The sequence below is a fragment of the Pseudophryne corroboree genome, chromosome 8, assembly GCF_028390025.1.
Source record: "Pseudophryne corroboree isolate aPseCor3 chromosome 8, aPseCor3.hap2, whole genome shotgun sequence".
NCBI classification, from domain to species: Eukaryota; Metazoa; Chordata; class Amphibia; order Anura; family Myobatrachidae; genus Pseudophryne; species Pseudophryne corroboree.
In genome coordinates, this window is record NC_086451.1 from 54,291,453 (window position 1) to 54,311,452 (window position 20,000).

At 48.4% G+C, this 20,000-nt stretch overlaps 1 protein-coding gene across 4 annotated transcripts in view; it reads left to right on the forward strand.

Annotated features, from left to right (window-relative positions):
* Positions 1-17,187, forward strand: part of IRAK1 (interleukin 1 receptor associated kinase 1) — a 195,004-nt gene extending 177,817 nt beyond the window's left edge. For all 4 annotated transcript variants that reach the window (XM_063936388.1, XM_063936385.1, XM_063936387.1 and 1 more), the window contains 4 exons: positions 2,325-2,549; positions 3,252-3,807; positions 14,665-14,790; positions 16,393-17,187. In XM_063936388.1, the coding sequence (XP_063792458.1) occupies positions 2,325-2,549; positions 3,252-3,807; positions 14,665-14,790; positions 16,393-16,448 (963 nt within the window). In that variant the 3' untranslated portion in view covers positions 16,449-17,187. The remainder of the gene's footprint in view (positions 1-2,324; positions 2,550-3,251; positions 3,808-14,664; positions 14,791-16,392) is intronic.
* The last annotated feature ends 2,813 nt before the right edge of the window (positions 17,188-20,000 follow it).

The window sequence follows — 20,000 nt, forward strand, 5'->3', positions numbered from 1 at the left end:
GGCACTTTATCTCCGTCCAAGGCTTAGTAAATAGACCCCTAAAGGGGGGTACTGACGCGGGAAATGTGTGCTGAGCGATCTTGACACAGACCACTCAGCACAGCGCGATGTTCGGGGGGGAGCTGGGGGCCGCTCACTTCACAGAGACCAGGCTCAATCTAGCACCGGCGATAGCCACATGCATCGCTATCGCTGGGGGGTATACACGGCAGATCCGTGCTTAAAATCTAAGCAATCTAGTCAGATTGCTTAGATTTTAAACACGGATCTCTGCGTGTGTACCCCCCTTTAGTCTATAATGCACAGCCCCATATAAATAATTGGTATAAAAGCACGACCATTCAGAAGTAGTATGGAAAGTAGCTAGTAAATGTTTTTTTCTCTCCCTCTTGTACCTCAAGTGTGTCAGGGAAACCTCCATCTCCCAAGTGCCAGGGTTTCTGCAGCTGCAGGTTACGCCCAAGTGTTTACCATACAGTGAGGACATGTCTGCTTCCTCTGCAGGACATGATACTGTTATCAGTCTATGAGCACACAGGCTGATAGACGCTTCAGCAACCAAGTGGAGAAGCTACGTCTCAAAGGGGGAAAGTGATCTGGTCCAGTTATAGCCCCCATCATTCAATAAAATCAGTACAACAGGGGGTATTCAACATGTGACCTTACAGCTGCAGTGAAACTAAACATCGCAGCATGTCCTACCACAGTTTTGCCGTTAGGGCATGCTGGGATGTGTAGTTCCACTGCAGCTGAAGGGCCGCAAGTGGAATGCTCCTGCTCTACAGGCACCAGTGATTTAGGTCTGCTTAAAGTTGTCAGGGCTTCCCAAAAGTTATGTGGATCTTCTCCCAGACTGAAGTATCCTACTGTAGTCTCTATACAAATTGTTGCATCACATTTGAACTGCAGGGAGGTAATCCACAAAACATGTCATGCATTAATGCATGGGATGGGACTGAGGGCTGGAATATTTCTTCTCCAGATTATTATTCATATGGGTAAACACAAGGCGTTATCTGGGTAACAGAATTTGACAGCAGATCAGAACCATTTGGCCCATCTACATATACACAGTAATTTTAATTTATGTCAGGAGGCAATTAACTCACCTGTATATTTTTGGAGTGTGGGAGGAAACCGGAGTACCCGGAGGAAACCCACTCAAGCACGGAGAGCGTATTCAAACTCCACACAGGGCCGTGGTGGGAATTGAACCCATGACCTCAGTGCAGTGAGACAGTAATGCTAGCCATTACACCGTCCATGGTGGCCATAGTTTATTAAGGTACTGATTTGCCTCTGTTTTTTCTTTTTGTTAATAATATAATACAACTCAATACGACAGGTTGTCTAAAAACAAAAATGTATAAAAATGGCTGCTTTAAATCCCATTGCAGAAAATGTTCAGTTTTTAAAACTGGCACCTTAGTAAATAAACCTCAATATGATCCTTGCAGCTGTATGACAGACATATTTGGAGCACACGCTAAGCCAGTGTAGGAAGGTGGGGCAGACAGGAAGGGAAGTTGAGCAGCGTAGATGGTGCTTTGGGATACGTGAAGATCTAATACATGAGTTGCAGTAAGGAGGACGGTTTGCATTAAATGTGAGCAGAAGAACATTGTAAGTGACACATGAAGGACGGGAAGCTAGAACCACTGTGAGTTACTGGGGACTGTAGGAGGAGGCTGTTAGCTGCTGACCACAGGATGGTCTGACTATAGAGGGGAATCTGGGAAGTAGGTCAGATCCAACAGCAGAATTGCAGTAGTCGCTCATAAGAGTGGCCGGTTTTAGCCACAGAGATCACATTAAATAGGCTTGTGTTACTAATCATTCTAAAAGTCATCATAAAACATAAGATCATAGAATTTCCTATCAAGTCCAAAGAAATAGGGATTTAGTTGTCAGGAGTTTGGGATGAAGATATACAAAACGTGAGAGCACCCTTTGGGGCGGATGTATTAAGCCTGGAGAAGGGATGAAGAAGTGATAAGTGAACAGTGATAACGCACCAGCCAATCAGCTGCTAACTGTCTTTTTTCAAATCCGTAATGATTGGCTGGTGCGTTATCACCTTGCACTTATCACGGCTTTATCCCTTCTCCAGGTTACTACATCTGCCCCTGTGTTTGAAGTAGGCTTTTAGTAATCACCAATAATGCATTTTATTGTATTAGTGTTTAGGGGAAGGTGCGGATAGAATTTGGATAGAGGAGTCGGTTCTGCTATTGCTGGTGTATTCTGCTTGCAGTATTATATCAGGTTGGAAGCGGTTTCCTGCAAATATGTGCGGATCTGATCTCCCTGCTTCTCATTTACAGAAAGACATTGTTCATGAAGAGGAAAGTGATGAGGAGGCCGTGTCCAGTTCTGTGCAAGGAGCCACTAAAGTCGCAGAAAACAAAATGTCTAGGGCTGCATCTCGCATTTGCCGATATCACTTAGACTCTCGGATAGGACACATTCCTGTAGATGTCGCTCAAGAGCTTTGTTTGCTGGCATGTCGGTGCTTGGGACGGCAGAAGAAACGTCCCAGTATGGTGGAGGTAATGTGTTCTATTGAATCTTTGTCATTTACTCTCCCGTCCCCTCGCCCTGCCTCTCTCCCGCCCCCTCGCCCTGCCTCTCTCCCGCCCCCTCGCCCTGCCTCTCTCCCGTCCCCTCGCCCTGCCTCTCTCCCGCCCCCTCGCTCTGCCTCTCTCTCGCCCCCCCTCGCGCTGCCTCTCTCCCGCCCCCTCGCCCTGCCTCTCTCCCGCCCCCTCGCCCTGCCTCTCTCCTGGCCCCTCGCCCTGCCTCTCTCCCGGCCCCTCTCTCCCGCCCCCTCGCTCTGCCTCTCTCCCGCCTTCTCGCTCTGCCTCTCTCCCGCCCCCTCGCTCTGCCTCTCCAGTGAGCCTAGGGAACATACTGTTATACAATATATTGCAAAGTTGCAGTGCAATTTAACATTGCTTTTCTTACAAAAAAAAAAATTATATATATATATATATATATATACTGTGTGTGTGTGTGTGTGTATATATATATATATATATATATATATATGTGTGTGTATATATATATATATATATATATATATATATATATTATAAAGTATGATCTGCATTTAGAATGTTTCCAGAGTTTCTATATCGTGCACTGTAGAGATATAGACGTCTATACTTATTCCCATACTCCAAAGTCCCCCCTTAAAATTTTAAGACTATAAAACCTGGTGACGTCCTTGTTTTGTTTTTACTTTGGATTTTTAGGTGTTTAATGACCTTAAGAGGTTGCAGGAGCTCCTGCCTTCTCCAGGGATGGGACACCACCTTAATGTACAATGGCCTGCTTCTGCCATGAATGACTCCTTTCCTCTGGTTTTGGATCTCCTCTCCAGTTTGCAGGACTCCATACTTACTCCTCAGGAAAATACTGACAAATTCACCCCAGATGGCTTCCTGGTTGATAGCCCTCCGGCATTAGGCAGCGTGCGACCTTACAGCCCCTATGTCTCCCGATATGAAGACAAGTTGGGCGTTTTTTCCAGTATATCTTCCAGTGGAAGTCTAAGGACATTTCAGAGGACTCCCAATATACCTGTGGAGAGTGATGAAAGTGTCCCTGAGTTTTCTCGTGCTACTGCCTCACAGCAACACAGCAGTGGGGAAGTTCCAGGCACTACATCACCGATAGCCGCCATGCAGTGTCGGAGTACAGTGCTTTCAGCCTCCAACAGATCACCAACCCCTGAAACATTTGCTGGACAAAATAATGGCTCCAGTGCCATGCAAGGTGGAAGCAGTTTGGCGGCAGCTGATGCGCAAGGTGAGCAGTATTAAGGTGTGCTCTAATTATAGCTATATACAGCGTGACCGGTGATGTGGTATGTTTGTGCGCTGGCATGTGGGAACTGATACCATGCCCTTTCTCTAGATGCAATTCATAAAACATATCAGAAGAGTACAGACCTGTTTAATGGCTAATAAAAAGAGCAGGACTATATTATCATAGTAACATTAAGGGCTAGATGTACGAAGCGGCGCCCTTTGTTCACTGCAGCTTCTCGGCGGGTTTCAAGCATCACTGATATTAAGTGTAGATTGCAGGATTCATATTAGTGCTGCTTTTCATAGTAAATCTAGCCCTAACTGACTGACATCTAATATGTGATTTCTTCAGAATAAGTGGGCAAATCATCCATGAGATGTACTAGATACAATTCATTAGATCAGTATTTTACCCAGTTTCATTAAGGATTTGTGATATTTAAATGTAATAGGTACTAGTTACTGTCCCTTATATGATTGTGTAAAGTGAAGCAAATGGCACACCTCTGCTTTACACATCTGCTGCATGGTCTCCTGGACTGGGCAGTGCTTACTGGGCTGCGCTGCCTGGTCTCGTGGCCTGCGCTGCCTGGTCTCGTGGGCTGCGCTGTGCTGCCTGGTCTCGTGGGCTGCGCTGAGCTGCCTGGTCTCGTGGGCTGCGCTGAGCTGTCTGGTCTCGTGGGCTGCGCTGAGCTGCCTGGTCTCGTGGGCTGCGCTGAGCTGCCTGGTCTCGTGGGCTGCGCTGAGCTGCCTGGTCTCGTGGGCTGCGCTGAGCTGCCTGGTCTCGTGGGCTGCGCTGAGCTGCCTGGTCTCGCGGGCTGCGCTGAGCTGCCTGGTCTCGCGGGCTGCGCTGAGCTGCCTGGTCTCGCGGGCTGCGCTGAGCTGCCTGGTCTCGCGGGCTGCGCTGAGCTGCCTGGTCTCGCGGGCTGCGCTGAGCTGCCTGGTCTCGCGGGCTGCGCTGAGCTGCCTGGTCTCGTGGGCTGCGCTGAGCTGCCTGGTCTCGTGGGCTGCGCTGAGCTGCCTGGTCTCGTGGGCTGCGCTGCGCTGCCTGGTCTCGTGGGCTGCGCTGCGCTGCCTGGTCTCGTGGGCTGCGCTGCGCTGCCTGGTCTCGTGGGCTGCGCTGCGCTGCCTGGTCTCGTGGGCTGCGCTGCGCTGCCTGGTCTCGTGGGCTGCGCTGCGCTGCCTGGTCTCGTGGGCTGCGCTGCGCTGCCTGGTCTCGTGGGCTGCGCTGCCTGGCCTCGAGGGCTGCGCTGAGCTGCCTGGCCTCGAGGGCTGCTCTGCGCTGCCTGGCCTCGAGGGCTGCTCTGCGCTGCCTGGCCTCGAGGGCTGCTCTGCGCTGCCTGGCCTCGTGGGCTGCTCTGCGCTGCCTGGCCTCGTGGGCTGCTCTGCGCTGCCTGGCCTCGTGGGCTGCTCTGCGCTGCCTGGCCTCGTGGGCTGCTCTGCGCTGCCTGGCCTCGTGGGCTGCTCTGCGCTGCCTGGCCTCGTGGGCTGCGCTGCGCTGCCTGGCCTCCAGGGCTGCGCTGCCTGGCCTCGAGGGCTGCTCTGTGCTGCGCTGCCTGGCCTCGAGGGCTGCTCTGCGCTGCCTGGCCTCGTGGGCTGCTCTGCCTGGCCTCGTTGGCTGCGCTGCGCTGCCTGGCCTCGTTGGCTGCGCTGCGCTGCCTGGCCTCGTGGGCTGCGCTGCGCTGCCTGGCCTCGTGGGCTGCGCTGCGCTGCCTGGCCTCGTGGGCTGCGCTGCGCTGCCTGGCCTCGTGGGCTGCGCTGCGCTGCCTGGCCTCGTGGACTGCGCTGCGCTGCCTGGCCTCGTGGGCTGCGCTGTGCTGCGCTGCCTGGCCTCGTGGGCTGCTCTGTGCTGCGCTGCCTGGCCTCGTGGGCTGCTCTGTGCTGCGCTGCCTGGCCTCGTGGGCTGCTCTGCGCTGCCTGGACTCGTGGGCTGCGCTGCCTGGCCTCGTGGGCTGCTCTGCGCTGCCTGGACTCGTGGGCTGCGCTGCCTGGCCTCGTGGGCTGCTCTGCGCTGCCTGGCCTCGTGGGCTGCTCTGTGCTGCGCTGCCTGGCCTCGTGGGCTGCTCTGTGCTGCGCTGCCTGGCCTCGTGGGCTGCTCTGCGCTGCCTGGACTCGTGGGCTGCGCTGCCTGGCCTCGTGGGCTGCTCTGCGCTGCCTGGACTCGTGGGCTGCGCTGCCTGGCCTCGTGGGCTGCTCTGTGCTGCGCTGCCTGGCCTCGTGGGCTGCTCTGCGCTGCCTGGCCTCGTGGGCTGCTCTGCGCTGCCTGGCCTCGTGGGCTGCTCTGCGCTGCCTGGCCTCGTGGGCTGCTCTGCGCTGCCTGGCCTCGTGGGCTGCTCTGCCTGGCCTCGTGGGCTGCTCTGCCTGGCCTCGTGGGCTGCGCTGCGCTGCCTGGCCTCGTTGGCTGCGCTGCGCTGCCTGGCCTCGTGGGCTGCGCTGCGCTGCCTGGCCTCGTGGGCTGCGCTGCGCTGCCTGGCCACGTGGGCTGCCTGGCGCTGCCTGGCCTCGTGGGCTGCGCTGCCTGGCCTCGTGGGCTGCGCTGCCTGGCCTTCGGGGCTGTGCTTTTTTTCAGTGAATGTGCACGAACACGGTCACCGCTGACACTGTTACAGCTCCACTCAGCCGGCACCCTCGCCCGGCGTTGAGAGACTGATGGGAGCTGTGATTGACAGGTATCAGCAACGCTGCCCTCCTACCCACTGCCTTATATATGCTGGGAGGGAGATACTGGAGAGTGTCAGCACTGCTCTGTCATTGTTGCTGCATCTCCGGCACTGTGCGTGATCACGGCAGATACTGACTGTCACTAGCAGTGTGACGTCCTGTGGGACACTTGTGCTTTTTACAGTCTGATATATTTATTTGTAACATTTGCACATAATCATTTGGAGTTCCTGTTCTCAAGTGGCCTTATCCAGGTCAGCATGTAAGTGTAGCGCTTGCAGGCAATTACACACAGTGCTCAGTCATTTGGAGAAATTGCCACTTAGAAGGGACGGATCAATTTCTAAACCTAGTGGTTACCAAGAGCAACAGCTGCTAGTGACCTGTTTTATATACATGCGAGTATGCCTAGCCGGCATAGGACCTCGCCACTTATACACTGAACATTGTTCATTGGTCTCACAGCGGCGATTACAAAATTCAGTGTTGTGTTGCAAATTGTTTCAACACCCCTTTCACAGGCGCTGTCATTTGGATTTCCATAATGTGACATTGTTTTAGCTAATGCCACAGTATGTCTTCTGAAGTCTGGCACACTAGTATATTGATTCCGTTTTAGTCAAACCCTATTTGAAACTGTAGAATTCTTGTTTTTCTGAATACATTTCTTTTAGTGTGTACCTATCATCGTATTTGTGCAATTAAATTCAGTTTATTTTAATCTACTGCTCTCCCATCCCTTTTCTTTTTTTCCCCTATTTTTTCTTCTCTCTGTACTGCATGGCTGCCTGTGCTGTATTTTTCTCTGTGCTGTATTGTGCTGCATGGTCTTTTTGGCTGGGCAGCATGGTCGCCTGGGCTGTGCTCGTATTTGTGCTGCATGGTCTTCTGGACTGGGCTGCATGGTCGCCCGGGCTGTGCTCGTGTTTGTGCTGCATGGTTGCCTGGGCCAGGGCTGCCATCAGAAATTGTGGGGCCCGGGACTGACAAAATAGACAGGGCCCTCCCCAAAAAAAAAAAAAAAAAAAGATTCTGCTGCACTGCTCGACCCCTATGTGATGTCATACATTGTGACGTTACATATAGGTGGAGTCTTGTGGACCTACATGAACGGTTCACAGAGAGCTCACATCAGACTGCTGTTGATTGACAGACTGGTGTAGCTCTATAGGTATTAGCAATAGGAGCAAGGGGTGGCGCCCGCCCCTCTCTGTATGGGCCCGGGACAGCAGTCCCCACAGTCCCCCCCTGGTGGCGGTCCTGGCCTGGGCTGTATGAAATTTGTAAGCGTTCCTGTGTGCAATGTTTTACAGCTGCAAGAAGGTTTCTATAATAGAAGATATTCAGTGGGAATTGCCACAGGTGTCATACCACTGGCCACATGTTATGTGTAATGCACAAATGGAAATATATTCATAAACTGGTCATTTATATTCTCTCAGATGTTATGGCCATACGGAATTTACATTTTTAAATTTTCTTACATCAAGCAATCGGTATGGATTTATCTGGGAATTTATACTATTGACCAACATAAACAGCAACTTTAAAGCTTTTCTTATTGCTCCAATCCATCAGGTTAGATGGAGTCTGGAAGTAATCGCCAATATTCCACAGGTGCTCAATGTGATTGAGGTCTGATCTTTGGCTGGGCCACTCCAAGACATTGGTTTCCTATGTCACCCCCTGGTCGCCGCTAAGGGTTTTCTCACCCCCGTGCTGAGCATATTTTGTCCATTTTTGTGTTTTGCATTTTAACATTAATATCAGCCATTTTTTATGCAGTACCCACACAAATTTATACCTTGGTTTTATTTAGTCTTAAAATGCCAATAATTTGTTTGTGCCACCTCATATGGCAAATAACATTTACCCAAAATGGCCCAAAAAGGTTGGGTTCTTTTGTGGTGTTTTTTGTATTGCAAGAAAATGAGCTTAAAGCAAATGAAGGTTTTTGTGCTAAAATATGCACTTGGAAAACTATAATGTATCTTTATTTCTTATAGTCTGCTACATTTCACAGTCTTAACCGGGGTACACACTATACAGTATATTGGACGATATTATACTGCAACGGATGGCAAGGACTATCTTATAGTGTGTGCTCTCAAATCTACCCAGTTCATCGTTTGACAAATTGGGTTTGTCGCATCTTCCTATATGATGTGCTGGACGTCCAATGGGTTGATTCCATGGCCAACGCAGTGTTATATGCACTATGTATTGATACATTGCTCTGTTGTACAGTGGAACGTGCAGTGTGTATGGCGGTGCGATGTATTGTTATAGGACATCACTGGGTCGCACCATTGTTTAGGTGTTTACCCGGTTTTAGACCAGACACATACAATGTGTAGGTGAAATATGTTTGCATAACAGAGCATAGCTTTTTCAAAACTAGAAATGATACTGCTTCCAACCCCAAACCCTAAAGGGGAAGACTAGATGCGCCAAGTGGTCCTTGTCTGCCATCAAATTCTACGGAGGAAATCCAATTCGCCACGGACAGCTCCCGGCTGGCACTAGGAGGGGCCGCGAGTTCGGATGCCGTTGCCGCCATTTACACACAGTTGTAATAGCAAATCCCCTCCCCCGTCTGCGAGCATTTTAGGAAACTAATGTTTTGTGTATTGTTGGGTATCATAGTCTGCGGCTCTGCAGGCAATAACCTCTGAAGGGCTACATAATTCCTGATGTGTGCGCGCTGATTTAATGAACGCCAGGATGGAGTAGATCTTCCCCATCCCTGGATGTCTAGTTTCCTGCAGTGTAAGGGGGAATTGTCCGTAACTTCTGTAGGGGCGCATATACACTGCTCAAAAAAATAAAGGGAACACTAAAATAACACATCCTAGATCTGAATGAATGAAATATTCTTATTAAATACTTTGTTCTTTACATAGTTGAATGTGCTGACAACAAAATCACACAAAAATTATCAATGGAAATCAAATTTATTAACCCATGGAGGTCTGGATTTGGAGTCACACTCAAAATTAAAGTGGAAAAACACACAACAGGCTGATCCAACTTTGATGTAATGTCCTTAAAACAAGTCAAAATGAGGCTCAGTAGTGTGTGTGGCCTCCACGTGCCTGTATGACCTCCCTACAACGCCTGGGCATGCTCCTGATGAGGTGGCGGATGGTCTCCTGAGGGATCTCCTCGCAGACCTGGACTAAAGCATCCGCCAACTCCTGAACAGTCTGTGGTGCAACATGGCATTGGTGGATGGAGCGAGACATGATGTCCCAGATGTGCTCAATTGGATTCAGGTCTGGGGAACGGGCGGGCCAGTCCATAGCATCAATGCCTTCGTCTTGCAGGAACTGCTGACACACTCCAGCCAAATGAGGTCTAGCATTGTCTTGCATTAGGAGGAACCCAGGGCCAACCGCACCAGCGTATGGTCTCACAAGGGGTCTGAGGATCTAATCTCGGTACCTAATGGCAGTCAGGCTACCTCTGGCGAGCACATGGAGGGCTGTGCGTCCCCCTAAAGAAATGCCACCCCACTCCATTACTGACCCACTGCCAAACCGGTCATGCTGGAGGATGTTGCAGGCAGCAGAACGTTCTCCTTGGCGTCTCCAGACTCTGTCACGTCTGTCACAGGTGCTCAGTGAGAACCTGCTTTCATCTGTGAAGAGCACAGGGCGCCAGTTGCGAATTTGCAATCTTGGTGTTCTCTGGCAAATGCCAAACGTCCTGCACGGTGTTAGGCTGTAAGCACAACCCCCACATGTGGACGTCGGGCCCTCTTACCACCCTCATGGAGTCTGTTTCTGTTCGTTTGAGTAGACACATGCACATTTGTGGCTTGCTGGAGGTCATTTTGCAGGGCTCTGGCAGTGCTCCTCCTGTTCCTCCTTGCACAAAGGCGGAGGTAGCGGCCCTGCTGCTGGGTTGTTGCCCTCCTACGGCCTCCTCCACGTCTCCTGATGTACTGGCCTGTCTCCTGGTAGCGCCTCCATGCTCTGGACACTACGCTGACAGACACAGCAAACCTTCTTGCCACAGCTCGCATTGATGTGCCATCCTGGATGAGCTGCACTACCTGAGCCACTTGTGTGGGTTGTAGACTCAGTCTCATGCTACCACTAGAGTGAAAGCACCGCAAGCTTTCAAAAGTGACCAAAACATCAGCCAGAAAGCATAGGAGCTGAGAAGTGGTCTGTGGTCACCACCTGCAGAACAACTCCTTTATTGGGGGTGTCTTGCTAATTGCCTCTAATTTGCATCTGTTGTCTATTCCATTTGCACAACAGCATGTGAAATTGATCGTCAATCAGTGTTGCTTCCTAAGTGGACAGTTTGATTTCACAGAAGTGTGATTGACTTGGAGTTACATTGTGTTGAGTAAGTGTTCCCTTTATTTTTTTGAGCAGTGTAGTTTGAAAGAGGGGACTCCCCTGTGACAGTTTCTCATGTCTGTCATGCAAAGACGTACCCTCTATGTGCCTTACTATGAGCCTCCCAAAGTGCCCGCGATGCACGGATGAGCAGTTTAGGAGGCAGCTACTAGTCTGTTCTAAATGACTTTATGATTGACCTGACCGTGCTCTGGTGGACAATAAGTCCTGATACTGTATCTCATATATTTCCCCTGATTGCTGCTTTCCAATAAGCTTTTTGTATGTTCTGTGATCTTCTGCATTGTATAGAAATACACTAACCAGCCGTGGCAGCTCTCATTATCAGATGTATTTATCCTGAAACCAAAAACCCTGGAATTGTGCACAGCTGGAATGCAGTCTGTGAATTATGTGTCATCTAGCCGCTGGTTGCACCAGGGTTTCATTCTGTGCAGTTTAGCTAAAATATATTTATCTGTTTGTAAATTAAGAAAAATCCTTTAGATTTTTTTCCCCTCTGTTTGACATGACGGAGTCAGTGGTAAGGATTCTGGAATAATTTCATGTTTATTTTATGATATAGGTACGTTTGATAAATGCCAAACACGTGAATACTTTTACAGCCACTGTGTCTTTGGAAGGTATTCAAACGATATATCACACCCAATCTCCTTTCTAAAGTGATCCCCGTTATCGCGCATATCGCACCCATAGTAATCAGGTTTAGCTGCGTGAAGGGTTAAGGCCCATATAGACGGGCCGATGTGGGGAGAGATGTGTGCTGAGCGAACCGCTCAGCACACATCTCTCCCTCCGCTCAGCACAGCGCAATCTGTGCTGAGCGCGCGGGAGGAGACGGGGGGGCCACTCACTTCACCCAGCGGGTGAAGTGAGCGACCCGCTAGATTGGCATGCACGGCAGGCCAATCTATCAGCAGCGATAGCGATGTGCGGGGCTGCGCATCCCTATCGCTGAGGGGGCTGCACACAGAGCGATCATGCTGATATTCTAAGCAATCTAGTCAGATTGCTTAGAATATCGCTCCGTGAGTACCCCCCTTTAGGGCGTCTCGTTTCCCCCGGGGGTAGCAAGCTGAAGTGATAATACCGCACCTGTAATCAGAAACAGAACGGGTGTGAAAGAAGGTGAAAAGAATTGAATACCGCCCTTTGTGTGTAAAATATATTTGATAACGTTTTATTTATTTTTCTACACCCATCTTTACTCTTGCTTACCGCAGTGTATTTTATTAACCCCCAAGTGCATTCAAACGTATTTAATTATACGCAACCCTCTTTGTAACGCACTAACACTAAGTGTTGACCTGCGTTTTATGATAACGTTACTAAGGAGCGCTGTCATTTTACGTGTAAGTTGTTGATTAGATACTGTAGGTACCCCTTGAAACGTGTTTTGGGGACTTGCCGCTCCAGGGATTTGGTTGTCTTGACCCGCTCCCCCTTAAAAAAATTTATCACAACTGTCTCCCTTGGGAGCTGTGTCACTGCTTTACATAGGCAAAGGCAAACGGATTAACACTGCCAAGCAATCCACACCTCATCGTTAGCATCTGGGGCAAACGTCCACTCTGATCTATGGGCAAGTACAGCAATTCCCAGCCTAATTGGAGCAACAGGGGCTGCTTAGATTTGAGGTGCCAGGAGAAGGCAAAGCTTAGCTAACAGGTGCGCACCCGTCATGAGGCCAGTGTATGATTAACAAGTACCTATTTATTTAGCATTTTAACCAGTTAGCTGCTGACTGACGTAATCCCTTGGCTGCTGCTCAGGGGATCCTCACATATACATTAGAGGATTTTTTTCTTGTTCTCTGCACTCCGGGATACCACAGATTCAGCTGGTGTATGGAAAAACAGGAGCGCACCTTACACCAATACTTGAATCTTTGAAAACAAAAGGAACCATCCACCTGCGCCAGGTGATCACATAAGGGGTTAATACGACATCTATTGTGAAGAGGTGTCAGCTCACACAGCAGCCAGACAGAACACACTTAAGGTGCATACACACTGAGCGCTTTTCCCCCCTGCCCAGCGATGTCAGCGGGGGTGAACGGATTTTCATAGCAGGACGCTATGGAAAGCCGCTCACTCCGCCGTTCATCTACAGGTAATACCAGTAGATGAACGCCGGCCGCCAGCGATGAAGCGGGGAGCGCACATCACCGCTCATCGTTTGGGCATACACACTGGGCGGCTTTGTGCTGAAAGCAGCTCAACACCCCAAAAGTGACCTGCTCTCAGCTCAACATCGCCCAGTGTGTATGGGCCTTTACTTTCTGGTTCTGTCTCGCATTCACATAACCGTTTCTTTAACTGGAACACAGTAACAACTTCAGGCTAATTGGAGACAAACTTACATTTAAATTCTGTCTCGAGTTCACATCAAGGGTTTCTTTACAATCAGCACTGAATGAAGTCCTCACCACCAGGAAGTGTGGCAGGTTCTTGTCATTTTAAAATGTAACGATACAGCATGTAGGTTTCGGAGCGGTGAGCGTGCACTGCTCCTTTTTCAAGTTATTCTGAAAAAGGAGCAGTGCGCGCTCCGAAATGCGTTGTTTGCCGTCTTTCCTGCATCCGAATTGACCAGTATCAGAGACACTTCGCAAACTATCGGACGAAGGTAACAGCCGGGTAACATCTGCAGAGTATATTCGGAGATTTCTGCACCACGCCGGCATTTGTACTTACATCTGTGTCTGCTGATAACTGCATTTTAAAAACTGAACAAATCTACATGCTGTAGCCTAGCGATCAGTCTGAATTAGGCCCATTGTGTCCAGAACACTGCAGCCTGTCTTACCAAGGATACCACAAATTCCACTGGGGAACACTTTCCCAACCGATCACTTCCTCTTGTGCTCTGCATGCACTTTCTGATTCAGCTACAAAAATGGGTGGCCATAGTGGATGAAGTCCGGGGAATTGGTGGTCATACTGAGCAGCCAGATTGCTTCCAGTATACACATTGGAACCTTTTAGTGCATGCTGATGGCTGTGACACACACACGCGCGCACACACACACACACACACACACACACACACACACACACACACACACACACACACACACACATTCCATGGTTCTTATCTATTTATGATATTATTACAGACGTGTATTCTCTTTGTACATGATGCGTGTTTGTGTGTTGTATGTGTACACCATTTTGCCTGTTGTATGAGTATAATTACTGTTATGAGTTTTGTGTTCGGTGACATTTAATAATATACTTATTAGCTGTTATTTATATGACGCACACATATTACGCAGTGCTTTGCAGAGAATATTTTGTCATTTCACATCCGTCCGTGCCGCTCTGGAGCTTACTATAGATACCACACAGACACACACGCTAGGGTTAACTTTTGGCAAAAGACAGTGTCCCGGAGGGACCCCACGCAAATACCGGGAGAACATACAATCTTCACACACATACGGCCTTCGCCGTGAAAAGAGCTGGTGAAGCAGCAATGCTAGCCACTCTGCCATCATTCTGTCCATAGTCTATATTTATCCTGGTATATATTTTTTGTTTCTTGTTTAGAGTGGGCAATAATAGTAAGGATTGTGTGTGTTTTAGTTGCTTGTTTTGCTTTCACACTTGTCTGGAAGCCACACGGAGAGGAAACTGCTCCGCACGGCCCAGCCAGCTCAGCTGGCTCTAAGGTTCCGTCTGTGAGATGTCTGCAGCGGCCGTGACACGTGGAGATCCGACCCCTCTGTAAAAATGCCAAATGCTGTTGAGTAGTGTCAGTGCTTGCAGCCAGCACAGGCCCCTGTGCAGTGTGTTAAATGCCACCATTCTCTTTTCCAGCTATCTCCATGCCACATCACCAGATCGTCATGAATCCTGCCAAACAGAGATTTGTGGAGCAGCTGGCGCTATATGAGCAGGGGAAAATAAGCAGCCTAGAACTCCTGTACTCTGGAACAAGTCCAGGTAAATCCTACTCTGCTCAGCCAGTGGCCAATACCATTTCCCCCATAAGTATGTTTCTAACCCCTATTTGCCAGTCCAGGCTTTGACGTGTACATTTCATATACAGTTTAGTCACCACTAGTTACAGCTTTTCTGTAAAGGAAAATAAAAACACAGTAGAACGTCAGACCATTGCAAATACGCTTTGGATATATAAGTATAGCCTGGAATGTGGCAATATCTCAGTTAATGTAAGGCCTGATTCCTAGGGGGTCATTCATATCTGATCGCTGGGCAGCGATTATTGCTGTCCTGCGATCAGATAGTCACCACCTACAGGGGGAGTGTATTTTCGCTGTGCAAGTGTGCGATCGCATGTGTAGCAGAGCTGTACAAACTGATTTTGTGCAGTCTGTGCGCAGCCCAGGACTTACTCCTACAAGTGCGATCACATCAGGCTGATCGGGGCTGGAGTTGACGTCAGACCCCCTCCCTGAAAACGCTCGGACGCGCCTGCGTTTTTCCGGACACTCCCCGAAAACGGTCAGTTGCCACCCACGAATGACCTCTTCCTGTCAATCTCCTTGCGAACGCCCGCGCGAATAGATCCTTCGTACCATCTCGTCGCAGGGCGCCGATGCCCGTTGCAGCCGTGCGATGCGCGGGTGAAGTGCGGTGCATACGCAGTTTGGATCTGATCGCCCGCTGTGCGAAAGCGCACAGTAGCGATCAGATCTGAATTAGGCCCACAGCTGTGCGCTATAGCTACCACAGATGCCATTTGTGTTTTTCCTCAGTGGATGTGAGACAATCTGCTAATACATCAGCTGCCAGGATTCTATATAGACGCCCTCCGGAGCCCTCATAGCTGCCTGTCACTGAGTACACATTCGCAGTATCGACGCAGAGCCAGAAACCTTGTCTCCACGAGTGAGACTGTGGTCACTCAGAATCGCCGCAACTGAGACGCCGGACTTGTGGTTCCTGCGTACAGTATCGCAGTCGGCGGCTGACAGACCGGTCCCAACACGCCGGTGTTTTTGTCGCCACTCCCAGTAACCTCCCACATAAAGCCCGCTGCCTGTCAGTCACTTGCGAATGAATCCACAATGCGACCGTAATCACAATTCAATTGCCGCGCGTGCGCAGACTACGATAGTCTCTCCATTGCAAAAACTTAGGCACATCGTATAACTATGAATCGGGCCCGTGGTTTGGTTTTTGATCAGGGACTGTGCAGTGAAGCAAGTTTGCTGATTGATGGGGTGGGATGTAATGGAGTCCAAGTTCGCCCAACGTGTGGGAACTATGCCTTGTAAATAATTGCCCCTTTAAAGAAAACGTCCAATTCGGCCGGCATTCCGCACGTCGGGAGAACTCGGACTCCATTACACCCCGCCCGTGGTGTCAATAATTTACATGCCTATTTAGAAAAGAAAAGGAGTTTCTTAACAGCTACCGCCAGTCTTTATTTAGTTACAGTGATAATTCATCCTCCTCCCCTCCCCCCCACAACCCTTCATAGTTCTATCTAGAGCTTTCCACGTAGTGCAAGGACGGTTCAGATGTATATGCTAGAGGGCAGTATTGTATAAATGATAAGTCTTTTATATTGTTCTCTAGGACACCATTCAGAGACCCGAGGGTCCCCAGAAGAAAGTGATGACTTTCCTAGCTAGCAGCGTGGTAAGGCTGTATTGAGGATTAAAGAATACTACTCTCAGCACATGGCTCTCATTCTACAGAAAGAACCTGCACTTGGCAACTGATGCCTTGGAAAGTCAGAACCTTTGTACGAGATCAAATGACTTCAGTGTGGCTTTACTGACATCAAAACAGATGTCGTTCCCACCAAAGGACCAGGAAAACAGTATTTCAGGCTCAAGCACATAAGGAAGGCGAATTATACTCTACTGTGCTCCCAGCGACCCTCCTATTAAACAAGCCTGTGTGAACTTTGCTTACGGAAATAGCAAAACTTCATCTTGTGTATTTATTATTGGACGATTGTATAGTAATATTTATTGTGTGTCTTCTTAATACAACAATATGGTTTTATAAATTACTTTTTTGTCTCCCTATAGTTTTGATTGGTGTACAACACATACTGAATGCACTGCTAATGTTCAGCGATTGTATGGTCGGAGAGATTGTCCTGGTTGCCCCCCAGAACTGGATGTCACGGTTTTGCCAATCTCTGTAGTAGGGAGTGCAGAGTATCTCTGCTATTTCATTGGTTAACTCAATACATTTTGAGATTTTTTATTTTTTTTACAGTTGCGTATATGTCCGATGTTTCACTGTCCAACTGCCGCGTATGCCTTTTTCTTTTTATGCTCTTTTTACAAGTTTTCTTTTTTTTCTATTCTGCTGCTTAAAATAAACTGTTCAAAATGTGTTGAAATAAAGGGTTACAAAGGATTCAAAAGAAAAAAGTGTCTGCGTATGAATTCAACGTGGCAGAACCAAATTAGATCAGGTACCTTAGAAGAGAATTCCATACACAATTCTGCTTAAAAAAAAATTTCTCCCATTTTATTTAATGATCCTTTTAAAAGAATGCTATTACTGTTATATTGACTGTTTGTCAAATTGAATAGAATTGAATTCACAATACATTATTTTGTTGGAAAGTCCAGTTTTAGTAACTGCTGTAGGCTCTAGCGGGTTGTTTAGGACTCATTCAGAGCACCTTTTCAAAAAATACTTGTGTTGGGGTTTGGATTTAAATGTCAGCGGTCGGGATACCGACCATGGCATCCCAATGATCAGAATCCTGACGTGGGAAGGAAAGTATACTTACCTTTCCTGTGCAAAAGGAAGAAATAATATGGTATTTCAAGGACCGGCGCTATTTACCAAGCTGCTATGTCAAATACAGGGATAGTCGGTCCCATGAATTATAAACAATGGAATAGAAAGAAAAACACTGCGCTTCTTTGAGGAAAGAAATTAAAAACAAGTGAAGTGAAATTGAATTCAATAAATGTATTAATATAAATTGATATGTTTTTTTCCCCTTCTATACAAGCTATTTTGATATATATAATCTGTTTAAAAAATTAGAACATATATGAAATTTCTATACATAGCAGCCAAGAATCTATAATAAAAAAACATAAAACAAAATACATAAAACATTAGTGTCAAATAGTCACCCCTTGATATTTGTGGATTCCACATCCATAGTGAAATGGTGATTAGTATTTAGGTGTGTCCTGTTCCTTGAATATGACCTTGTGATGTAAATCAAATCGCGAACTTTGGATGATGGGTCCTGGATGTACGTTGCTGTCCAGGCTTGAGAAGTGGGGTCCTATGATTGTCGGGTGGCACCGTTGTGGCAGCAGGAGTCCCCTGTAGCCGGATCTACAGCTGTATTATGGATGGCCCAAGGATTTATCATCCGTGTTCAGAATACTAATAGAGGTCTGGTTCAGGACACATAGGGAGTCCAAAACAACTGAAGATCAGATGGGAATCCAATTTGTATCCTGGGGTGCAGCTGGGCTGGCGCGTTTTGCTTGGGGGGGGGGGGGTTCCCAGCTTTTTCAAAGGTGGCTTGCTAGTGCAGGTGTTGGGGTATTCATACACAGAATCCTGCAATGGGTGAGAGGAGTAATGTTAGAAGTGTACAGCAATAAGGTACTAGTTGGTGACATGGACCCAAGGGCTTTTTATTCCATACTTCCCTTTTCTGTCTGCCCCCATACCCTCCTTTCCAGCTGCCTAAACCTAACCCTCCCACCCCCACTGCCTAACCCTCCCCGGTGGTGCCTAAATCTAACCACCCCACCCCCTCCTCCGCAGCCTAACCCTCCCTGAAGGCTGCCTAAATGTAGCCCCCCCTCCCTGTAGCCTAAACCTAATCACCTTGGGCCGGTGTGTGCCCGGGATCCCAGCGGTTGGTATTCTGGCATCCGGCGTTGGGTTGGTATTTCGGCGTCTGGGATGCCGGTTTCGGTATTCTGACTGCCAGGATCCTGACCGGATCCCCTTGTGTTGCAAACTAAATGTTTCATTGGTGTTCATACAAGCAGAGATTTCAACAGGCCCCTTGCCGGCCGTATTCCAATATACAGTGTTTAGATTATAAAGTCTCACAGGCAGAGCCCTTCTACCACACATCACGTGTGGGACTACCTCGTACGACCCAGGCGTCACTTCTTATACTGTACTTCATCTAGTGCTGTGTGCTCATTTACATGCATGGAGTTTGTACATCGTCTTCCTGTCATAGCTGGCGCATGACTATCCATGTGTGTGATGTGCCAGATTGTATTCATGTGTATGTTATTGCTGTGTGTGTTTGTTGCATTCATGTATGTCTTATCTGTAAGCTGTATAAATAAGCATTTGCTTTTCAAGACCTTGGTCTGGGGCCTAGTTCTCAAACTATAAAATGCATTAAACACTCAGGGCTGTATTTGGAGGAATGCCTTATGTATTTAGTATCTATACTGTTTAACAAGAGTGTATTCTGCAGCCTCCATGGCTGTCTATAGCCACCATGCTCATGATCAGTGGGAACGATCAGTAGGGGGAGCAATCGCTTGGTCTCCTTGTGTGTCCTATTCGCACTGTGTTGCGACTAAGGCGCATTGCATGGGACCGGGCGGCTTACGCCAGGCATCTCGCGCTGCATGGCGTATTGAGGCTGGATGTAGACGGGCACATCTGTAAGTGCCGCAGTAACAGACTTTTTCAGCTATGTAGTAAAAGACTTTGGGGGAGATTCAGATGTTTGAAAAGTCGGTAGGGCGTCTGTCTATTAGATAGGAAAAAACAGACACCCAACTGACTTTTCAAACAATTGAATTTCCCCCTTTGAATGGTATAAATATTACTGGGAGACATTGCAGCCGCTAAGGGGTGATTTACCAGTGTAGTGTATTTTTTACCTGAAGACCTTTTACTAGAGAGTGACTGCACAGGGTATTCTGGTGCTGACTGGTAATGTGTATTGTGATGTGATATATCATTATGTAAGAAATAGTACACAAATACAGTACATGCAATATATGTTCGTGTTTGGACCAAGTGCTTTAGGACACCATGAAATCTGATGTCTGTATATAAATGTATATTACGTGCGGTATTTCTCTTCCCTTCCCCAGCCAGGCTCTGCTTGCACGCTCCTTATCCTGTTGGTGCACATTATGGCAAGGCTATGCCATCCCCAGGATGGTCAATCAGTCATGTGGCATTGCCCACTTCGAGCAGAAAGCATG